This window comes from Neolamprologus multifasciatus, chromosome 14 (assembly GCF_963576455.1).
Source record: "Neolamprologus multifasciatus chromosome 14, fNeoMul1.2, whole genome shotgun sequence".
Taxonomy (NCBI): Eukaryota; Metazoa; Chordata; class Actinopteri; order Cichliformes; family Cichlidae; genus Neolamprologus; species Neolamprologus multifasciatus.
Genome location: NC_140452.1, coordinates 40,233,012 through 40,243,868, shown reverse-complemented (window position 1 = coordinate 40,243,868; position 10,857 = coordinate 40,233,012). Strand labels below are relative to the sequence as shown.

At 40.7% G+C, this 10,857-nt stretch overlaps 1 protein-coding gene across 1 annotated transcript; it reads right to left on the bottom strand.

The window, feature by feature from the left end:
* Window positions 1-9,177: 9,177 nt before the first annotated feature.
* Window positions 9,178-10,335, bottom strand: LOC146504673 (uncharacterized). Its single transcript, XM_085184408.1, has one exon. The coding sequence runs from the start codon at window positions 10,330-10,332 to the stop codon at window positions 9,178-9,180; it is 1,155 nt and encodes a 384-aa protein (XP_085040534.1). The 5' UTR covers window positions 10,333-10,335.
* Between the last annotated feature and the right edge of the window lie 522 nt (window positions 10,336-10,857).

Here is a 10,857-nt window from a genome sequence, read left to right as displayed (position 1 = left end):
AGTATAAGAGAAAGCCACAAATATGTGTGTATGCTTCTTCTATCAAGACTTACAGCTATTTATATGAAGTTGTACAAAAACGCTTTATTTAGTCAAGACAGTGCGTTTCCTACGATTACATGCATTTGAATGGGGAACTCGCCCGAAACAAAGTATAGGTTTTCATTATGTGAATAACTTGAAAATCTTAGCTCAAACAGCTTCAAAACCTGTTTGCCCAGCACGGGGATCTTGAACTGTATAAGATAACGCCTTAAATATGTGTGTCTGAGTCGTCTATCAAAACTTACAGCTATTTATATGAAGTTGTACAAAAACGCTTTATTTCGTCAAGACAGTGCGTTTCCTACGATTACATGCATTTGAATGGGGAACTCGCTCGAAACAAAGTATAGGTTTTCATTATGTGAATAACTTGAAAATCTTAGCTCAAACAGCTTCAAAACCTGTTTGCCCAGCACGGGGATCTTGAACTGTATAAGATAACGCCTTAAATATGTGTGTATGCTTCTTCTATCAAGACTTACAGCTATTTATATGAAGTTGTACAAAAACGCTTTATTTCGTCAAGACAGTGCGTTTCCTACGATTACATGCATTTGAATGGGGAACTCGCTCGAAACAAAGTATAGGTTTTCATTATGTGAATAACTTGAAAATCTTAGCTCAAACAGCTTCAAAACCTGTTTGCCCAGCACGGGGATCTTGAACTGTATAAGATAACCCCTTAAATATGTGTGTCTGAGTCGTCTATCAAAACTTACAGCTATTTATATGAAGTTGTACAAAAACGCTTTATTTCGTCAAGACAGTGCGTTTTCTACGATTACATGCATTTGAATGGGGAACTCGCCCAAAACAAAGTATAGGTTTTCATTATGTGAATAACTTGAAAATCTTAGCTCAAACAGCTTCAAAACCTGTTTGCCCAGCACGGGGATCTTGAACTGTATAAGATAACGCCTTAAATATGTGTGTATGCTTCTTCTATCAAGACTTACAGCTATTTATATGAAGTTGTACAAAAACGCTTTATTTCGTCAAGACAGTGCGTTTCCTACGATTACATGCATTTGAATGGGGAACTCGCCCGAAACAAAGTATAGGTTTTCATTATGTGAATAACTTGAAAATCTTAGCTCAAACAGCTTCAAAACCTGTTTGCCCAGCACGGGGATCTTGAACTGTATAAGATAACGCCTTAAATATGTGTGTATGCTTCTTCTATCAAGACTTACAGCTATTTATATGAAGTTGTACAAAAACGCTTTATTTCGTCAAGACAGTGCGTTTCCTACGATTACATGCATTTGAATGGGGAACTCGTCCGAAACAAAGTATAGGTTTTCATTATGTGAATAACTTGAAAATCTTAGCTAAAACAGCTTCAAAACCTGTTTGCCCAGCACGGGGATTTTGAACTGTATAAGATAATACCTTAAATATGTGTGTCTGAGTCGTCTATCAAAACTTACAGCTATTTATATGAAGTTGTACAAAAACGCTTTATTTCGTCAAGACAGTGCGTTTCCTACGATTACATGCATTTGAATGGGGAACTCGTCCGAAACAAAGTATAGGTTTTCATTATGTGAATAACTTGAAAATCTTAGCTCAAACAGCTTCAGAACCTGTTTGCCCAGCACGGGGATCTTGAACTGTATAAGATAACGCCTTAAATATGTGTGTCTGAGTCGTCTATCAAAACTTACAGCTATTTATATGAAGTTGTACAAAAACGCTATATTTCGTCAAGACAGTGCGTTTCCTACGATTACATGCATTTGAATGGGGAACTCGCCCGAAACAAAGTATAGGTTTTCATTATGTGAATAACTTGAAAATCTTAGCTCAAACAGCTTCAAAACCTGTTTGCCCAGCACGGGGATCTTGAACTGTATAAGATAACGCCTTAAATATGTGTGTATGCTTCTTCTATCAAGACTTACAGCTATTTATATGAAGTTGTACAAAAACGCTTTATTTCGTCAAGACAGTGCGTTTCCTACGATTACATGCATTTGAATGGGGAACTCGCCCGAAACAAAGTATAGGTTTTCATTATGTGAATAACTTGAAAATCTTAGCTCAAACAGCTTCAAAACCTGTTTGCCCAGCACGGGGATCTTGAACTGTATAAGATAACGCCTTAAATATGTGTGTATGCTTCTTCTATCAAGACTTACAGCTATTTATATGAAGTTGTACAAAAACGCTTTATTTCGTCAAGACAGTGCGTTTCCTACGATTACATGCATTTGAATGGGGAACTCGCCCGAAACAAAGTATAGGTTTTCATTATGTGAATAACTTGAAAATCTTAGCTCAAACAGCTCAAAACCTGTTTGCCCAGCACGGGGATCTTGAACTGTATAAGATAACGCCTTAAATATGTGTGTCTGAGTCGTCTATCAAAACTTACAGCTATTTATATGAAGTTGTACAAAAACGCTTTATTTCGTCAAGACAGTGCGTTTCCTACGATTACATGCATTTGAATGGGGAACTCGCCCGAAACAAAGTATAGGTTTTCATTATGTGAATAACTTGAAAATCTTAGCTCAAACAGCTTCAAAACCTGTTTGCCCAGCACGGGGATCTTGAACTGTATAAGATAACGCCTTAAATATGTGTGTATGCTTCTTCTATCAAGACTTACAGCTATTTATATGAAGTTGTACAAAAACGCTTTATTTCGTCAAGACAGTGCGTTTCCTACGATTACATGCATTTGAATGGGGAACTCGTCCGAAACAAAGTATAGGTTTTCATTATGTGAATAACTTGAAAATCTTAGCTCAAACAGCTTCAAAACCTGTTTGCCCAGCACGGGGATCTTGAACTGTATAAGATAACGCCTTAAATATGTGTGTATGCTTCGTCTATCAAGACTTACAGCTATTTATATGAAGTTGTACAAAAAACGCTTTATTTCGTCAAGACAGTGCGTTTCCTACGATTACATGCATTTGAATGGGGAACTCGCCCGAAACAAAGTATAGGTTTTCATTATGTGAATAACTTGAAAATCTTAGCTCAAACAGCTTCAAAACCTGTTTGCCCAGCACGGGGATCTTGAACTGTATAAATAACGCCCTTAAATATGTGTGTCTGATTCGTCTATCAAGACTTACAGCTATTTATATGAAGTTGTACAAAAACGCTTTATTTCGTCAAGACAGTGCGTTTCCTACGATTACATGCATTTGAATGGGGAACTCGCCAGAAAACAAAGTATAGGTTTTCATTATGTGAATAACTTGAAAATCTTAGCTCAAACAGCTTCAAAACCTGTTTGCCCAGCACGGGGATCTTGAACTGTATAAGATAACGCCTTAAATATGTGTGTATGCTTCGTCTATCAAGACTTACAGCTATTTATATGAAGTTGTACAAAAACGCTTTATTTCGTCAAGACAGTGCGTTTCCTACGATTACATGCATTTGAATGGGGAACTCGCCCGAAACAAAGTATAGGTTTTCATTATGTGAATAACTTGAAAATCTTAGCTCAAACAGCTTCAAAACCTGTTTGCCCAGCACGGGGATCTTGAACTGTATAGATAACGCCTTAAATATGTGTGTCTGAGTCGTCTATCAAAGACTTACAGCTATTTATATGAAGTTGTACAAAAACGCTTTATTTCGTCAAGACAGTGCGTTTCCTACGATTACATGCATTTGAATGGGGAAACTCGCTCCGAAACAAAGTATAGTTTTCATTATGTGAATAACTTGAAAATCTTAGCTCAAACAGCTTCAAAACCTGTTTGCCCAGCACGGGGATCTTGAACTGTATAAGATAACGCCTTAAATATGTGTGTATGCTTCTTCTATCAAGACTTACAGCTATTTATATGAAGTTGTACAAAAACGCTTTATTTCGTCAAGACAGTGCGTTTCCTACGATTACATGCATTTGAATGGGGAACTCGCCCGAAACAAAGTATAGGTTTTCATTATGTGAATAACTTGAAAATCTTAGCTCAAACAGCTTCAAAACCTGTTTGCCCAGCACGGGGATCTTGAACTGTATAAGATAACGCCTTAAATATGTGTGTATGCTTCTTCTATCAAGACTTACAGCTATTTATATGAAGTTGTACAAAAACGCTTTATTTCGTCAAGACAGTGCGTTTCCTACGATTACATGCATTTGAATGGGGAACTCGCCCGAAACAAAGTATAGGTTTTCATTATGTGAATAACTTGAAAATCTTAGCTCAAACAGCTTCAAAACCTGTTTACCCAGCACGGGGATCTTGAACTGTATAAGATAACACCTTAAATATGTGGGTCTGAGTCGTCTATCAAAACTTACAGCTATTTATATGAAGTTGTACAAAAACGCTTTATTTCGTCAAGACAGTGCGTTTCCTACGATTACATGCATTTGAATGGGGAACTCGCCCGAAACAAAGTATAAGTTTTCATTATGTGAATAACTTGAAAATCTTAGCTCAAACAGCTTCAAAACCTGTTGCCCAGCACGGGGATCTTGAACATGTATAAGATAAAGCCTAAATATGTGTGTATGCTTCTTCTATCAAGACTTACAGCTATTTATATGAAGTTGTACAAAAACGCTTTATTTAGTCAAGACAGTGCGTTTCCTACGATTACATGCATTTGAATGGGGAACTCGTCCGAAACAAAGTATAGGTTTTCATTATGTGAATAACTTGAAAATCTTAGCTCAAACAGCTTCAAAACCTGTTTGCCCAGCACGGGGATCTTGAACTGTATAAGATAACGCCTTAAATATGTGTGTCTGAGTCGTCTATCAAAACTTACAGCTATTTATTATGAAGTTGTACAAAAACGCTTTATTTCGTCAAGACAGTGCGTTTCCTACGATTACATGCATTTGAATGGGGAACTCGCCCGAAACAAAGTATAGTTTTCATTATGTTAATAACTTGAAAATCTTAGCTCAAACAGCTTCAAAACCTGTTTGCCCAGCACGGGGATCTTGAACTGTATAAGATAACGCCTTAAATATGTGTGTCTGAGTCGTCTATCAAAACTTACAGCTATTTATTATGAAGTTGTACAAAAACGCTTTATTTCGTCAAGACAGTGCGTTTCCTACGATTACATGCATTTGAATGGGGAACTCGCCCGAAACAAAGTATAAGTTTTCATTATGTTAATAACTTGAAATCTTAGCTCAAACAGCTTCAAAACCTGTTTGCCCAGCACGGGGATCTTGAACTGTATAAGATAACGCCTTAAATATGTGTGTATGCTTCTTCTATCAAGACTTACAGCTATTTATATGAAGTTGTACAAAAACGCTTTATTTCGTCAAGACAGTGCGTTTCCTACGATTACATGCATTTGAATGGGGAACTTGCCCGAAACAAAGTATAGGTTTTCATTATGTGAATAATTTGAAAATCTTAGCTCAAACAGCTTCAAAACCTGTTTGCCCAGCAGGGGATCTTGAACTGTATAAGATAACGCCTTAAATATGTGTGTCTGAGTCGTCTATCAAGACTTACAGCTATTTATATGAAGTTGTACAAAAACGCTTTATTTCGTCAAGACAGTGCGTTTCCTACGATTACATGCATTTGAATGGGGAACTCGTCCGAAACAAAGTATAGGTTTTCATTATGTGAATAACTTGAAAATCTTAGCTCAAACAGCTTCAAAACCTGTTTGCCCAGCACGGGGATCTTGAACTGTATAAGATAACGCCTTAAATATGTGTGTCTGAGTCGTCTATCAAAACTTACAGCTATTTATATGAAGTTGTACAAAAACGCTTTATTTCGTCAAGACAGTGCGTTTCCTACGATTACATGCATTTGAATGGGGAACTCGTCCGAAACAAAGTATAGGTTTTCATTATGTGAATAACTTGAAAATCTTAGCTCAAACAGCTTCAAAACCTGTTTGCCCAGCACGGGGATCTTGAACTGTATAAGATAACGCCTTAAATATGTGTGTCTGAGTCGTCTATCAAAACTTACAGCTATTTATATGAAGTTGTACAAAAACGCTTTATTTCGTCAAGACAGTGCGTTTCCTACGATTACATGCATTTGAATGGGGAACTCGTCCGAAACAAAGTATAGGTTTTCATTATGTGAATAACTTGAAAATCTTAGCTCAAACAGCTTCAAAACCTGTTTGCCCAGCACGGGGATCTTGAACTGTATAAGATAACGCCTTAAATATGTGTGTCTGAGTCGTCTATCAAGACTTACAGCTATTTATATGAAGTTGTACAAAAACGCTTTATTTCGTCAAGACAGTGCGTTTCCTACGATTACATGCATTTGAATGGGGAACTCGCCCGAAACAAAGTATAGGTTTTCATTATGTGAATAACTTGAAAATCTTAGCTCAAACAGCTTCAAAACCTGTTTGCCCAGCACGGGGATCTTGAACTGTATAAGATAACGCCTTAAATATGTAAATGCAAATGCAAACCCAATGGGTTTTTCCTGACCATCTGGCATGCAGTGAGCTAGTACTGCTCCCACTCCATAGGGGGACGCATCGCAAGAAAGAATTAAATCTTTTTGCTCATCATAGTGTACCAATACACTGCTTGACTGCAACAGTTCCTTTGATTTGCAGAAAACCTTCTCCTGTGCTGGTCCCCAACACCATGGTTCCCCCTTTCTCAGAAGCTTGTGCAGTGGGGCCAACAGTGTGGACAAGTTTGGCAAGAAATTATTATAGAAGTTCAACAACCCCAAATAAGCTTTGAGCTCTGTCACTGATTTTGTGGGTGGCGCCTCCTGCACTGCTTTCACTTTTGCTGGCACTGGATGTAAACCGGTCTTATCCACCCGATGTCCTAAAAATGTCACTTCCTTCTCCATGAATTGACATTTGCTCCTTTTTAAGCGCAGGCCCGGCTCCTCCAAGCGCTGCAGCACTCCATCCAGTGTTTGAAGATGTTCTTTGTCATTCTTTCCTGTCAGGATGATGTCATCCAGATACACTGCAACATTGGTCAGACCTTGCAACACACTCTCCATGGTGCGCTGAAAATGGCAGGACTTGAACTCACACCAAATGGCAACCTGGTGTATGTAAACAAACCCCTGTGTGTGTTCACTGTGACATACTTTCTAGATTCCTCATCCAGTACAACCTGTTGATATGCGTGACTCATACAGTGGGGCAAAAAAGTATTTAGTCAGCCACCGATTGTGCAAGTTCCCCCACTTAAAATGATGACAGAGGTCAGTAATTTGCACCAGAGGTACACTTCAACTGTGAGAGACAGAATGTGGAAAAAAAATCCATGAATTCACATGGTAGGATTTGTAAAGAATTTATTCGTAAATCAGGGTGGAAAATAAGTATTTGGTCACCTCAAACAAGGAAAATCCCTGGCTCTCACAGACCTGTAACGTCTTCTGTAAGAAGCTTTTCTGTCCGCCACTCGTTACCTGTATGAATGGCACCTGTTTGACCTCATCATCTGTATAAAAGACACCTGTCCACAGCCTCAACCAGTCAGACTCCAAACTCCGCCATGGCCAAGACCAAAGAGCTTTCGAAGGACACCAGGAAAAGAATTGTAGACCTGCACCAGACTGGGAAGAGTGAATCTACAATAGGCAAGCAGCTTGGTGTGAAAAAATCAACTGTGGGAGCAATCATCAGAAAATGGAAGACATACAAGACCACTGATAATCTCCCTCGATCTGGGGCTCCACGCAAGATCTCATCCCGTGGGGTCAAAATGATCATGAGAACGGTGAGCAAAGATCCCAGAACCACACGGGGGGACCTGGTGAATGACCTGCAGAGAGCTGGGACCAAAGTAACAAAGGTCACCATCAGTAACACACTACAACGGCAGGGAATCAAATCCCGCAGTGCCAGACGTGTTCCGCTGCTGAAGCCAGTGCATGTCCAGGCCCGTCTGAAGTTTGCTAGAGAGCACATGGATGATACAGCAGAGGATTGGGAGAATGTCATGTGGTCAGATGAAACCAAAGTAGAACTTTTTGGTATAAACTCAACTCGTCGTGTTTGGAGGAAGAAGAATACTGAGTTGCATCCCAAGAACACCATACCTACTGTGAAGCATGGGGGTGGAAACATCATGTTATGGGGCTGTTTTTCTGCCAAGGGGACAGGACGACTGATCCGTGTTAAGGACAGAATGAATGGGGCCAAGTATCGTGAGATTTTGAGCCAAAACCTCCTTCCATCAGTGAGAACTTTGAAGATGAAACGAGGCTGGGTCTTCCAAAACACACCGCCCAGGCAACAAAGGAGTGGCTCCGTAAGAAGCATTTGAAAGTCCTGGAGTGGCCTAGCCAGTCTCCAGACCTCAACCCCATAGAAAATCTGTGGCGGGAGTTGAAAGTCCGTGTTGCTCGGCGACAGCCCCAAAACATCACTGCTCTTGAGAAGATCTGCATGGAGGAATGGGCCAAAATACCAGCTACTGTGTGTGCAAACCTGGTAAAGACCTATAGTAAACGTTTGACCTCTGTTATTGCCAACAAAGGTTATGTTACAAAGTATTGAGTTGTATTTTTGTTATTGACCAAATACTTATTTTCCACCCTGATTTACGAATAAATTCTTTACAAATCCTACCATGTGAATTCATGGATTTTTTTTTCACATTCTGTCTCTCACAGTTGAAGTGTACCTCTGGTGCAAATTACTGACCTCTGTCATCATTTTAAGTGGGGGAACTTGCACAATCGGTGGCTGACTAAATACTTTTTTGCCCCACTGTATCTAACTTGGTGTATTTTTCTCCTCCCGCCAGCCCCGCTATCATGTCCTCCATTCGTGGAATGGGGTATTGTTCTACAAGCGACACCTTGTTAACAGTCAGTTTGTAGTCACCACAAATTCTGGCGCTGGAGTCTGGCTTTAGTACGGGTACGATGGGTGCGGCCCACTCTGAGAATTTCACTGGTTGGATGATCTTCTCCTCCAACAGTCTCTCCAGTTCCTGCTCCACTTTCTTTTTCATAGCAAACGGACCTGATCGGGGCTTATAGAAGCACGGTTTGGCATCACTAGCGACATGTATCTTTGCTGCAAACCCCTTCAGTGTTCCCAACTCGTCCTTAAACACTGTTTCATGTCTGGCCAGTATTCGCTGTAAGGCATCATCTCTGCCTTCTAGCTTATGTACAGGTTGCCAATCTAATTGGAGGGCCTTAATCCATCCCCGACCCATCAAACTAGTTCCAGCCCCTTCAACCACCACCACATCCAGTTTTTTTTACTGTCTCTGAATTCCACCTGCACTTGGGCTGCTCCCCACACGGGTACCTTGTGGCCTCCATACGTTCTCAGTTTGATTCCACACTTGCTTACTTTGGGCGCATTACTGCCTTCAAAAAGTTTTTTAAATGACTCCTTCGACATGATAGTGTAGCCACAGCCTGTGTCTACTTCAAATGTCACATTCTGTCCATTTACTTTTAGCTTCTGTCTGATTGGTTCCTCCCTTGGGATGCTAATCTCCTCCTGCACATTATACATAGTCACACTTGCCTTTATGTGGTGAATTTCAGCTCCTTCTTCCTCACTCTCCACATTCTCCTCTTCCAAGAAATGGGCTTGTTTACCTTGTCTGCCACGCCCTACTTTTTGTTCCATTTTCATTCGGCAGACCCTTTTTATGTGTCCCACCTTTCCACAGTTGTGGCATTTTTCTGAAACAAACCTGCAGTCCTTGGCCACATGATTTAGCCCTCCACATCTGTAGCACTTCCTGATAACCTGTTGTGACGTCGAGCCGCTGTCCTCCATCTTGTTCACCGCTCCTAATCCTTTAGTGAATTGCGACTGTTCCGTCATGCTTTTCAAATCCACAATGTCTCTGTTAGCAGCCTCCATTGCTTGAGCAAACTTCAGCGCCTTTTCAAATGTTAGCGAATCCTCTGCTAACAATCTGCGCTGTGTCCTGTCGTCGCTTATTCCACATACTAAACGATCCCGCAGCATAACCGTCAGGGAGTCTCCAAAGTTGCAGTCCTGTGCAAGCTTCCTCAGCTCCGCTACATAATCGCCCACACTTTCCTCCGGCCTTCTATTTCGTGTGTTAAACTTCCACCGCTGCACAATTTCACTCGGCTTAGGGTGAAAATGATTGTTCAACAATCCCACCAACTCAGCATAAGACCGATCCCCTGGCTTGACCGGACTGAGTAGGTTCCTAATCAGGGCATAGGTCTGTGCGCCCACGCAACTCAACAGTACCGCTCGCTTCTTCTCCTCCTCCTTAATATCATTCGCCACAAAGAAGTAATCCAAAATCTCACAATATTCCTCCCAGGATTGCAGCTCGCTGTCGAACGGTGCCACCGAGCCCAAAGTGGTAGCCATTATTCCACACTGAGGGTTACGCTCAGCTTCCAACAGATGCTAGCGCTGTACCACTTGCCAACCTCACTTCATAAGTCACTTATCACGGTGTAACTTCACAGCAACACCTGGCTTTTATCCTCGTCGCCATATGTAATATCCTAGGACTAAGGAACCACGGAGACCATGTTTAACTCACAGTTACTTCTTTATTAAGAGAACCGGGGCATGCGCCCCACAGACTGAAAACTCTCCAACAACTGTTGCCCCCTGGTGGACAAATCCCTGCCACAACATAACAGTATAAGAGAAAGCCACAAATATGTGTGTATGCTTCTTCTATCAAGACTTACAGCTATTTATATGAAGTTGTACAAAAACGCTTTATTTAGTCAAGACAGTGCGTTTCCTACGATTACATGCATTTGAATGGGGAACTCGCCCGAAAAAAAGTATAAGGTTTTCATTATGTTAATAACTTGAAAATCTTAGCTCAAACAGCTTCAAAACCTGTTTGCCCAGCACGGGGATCTTGAACTGTATAAG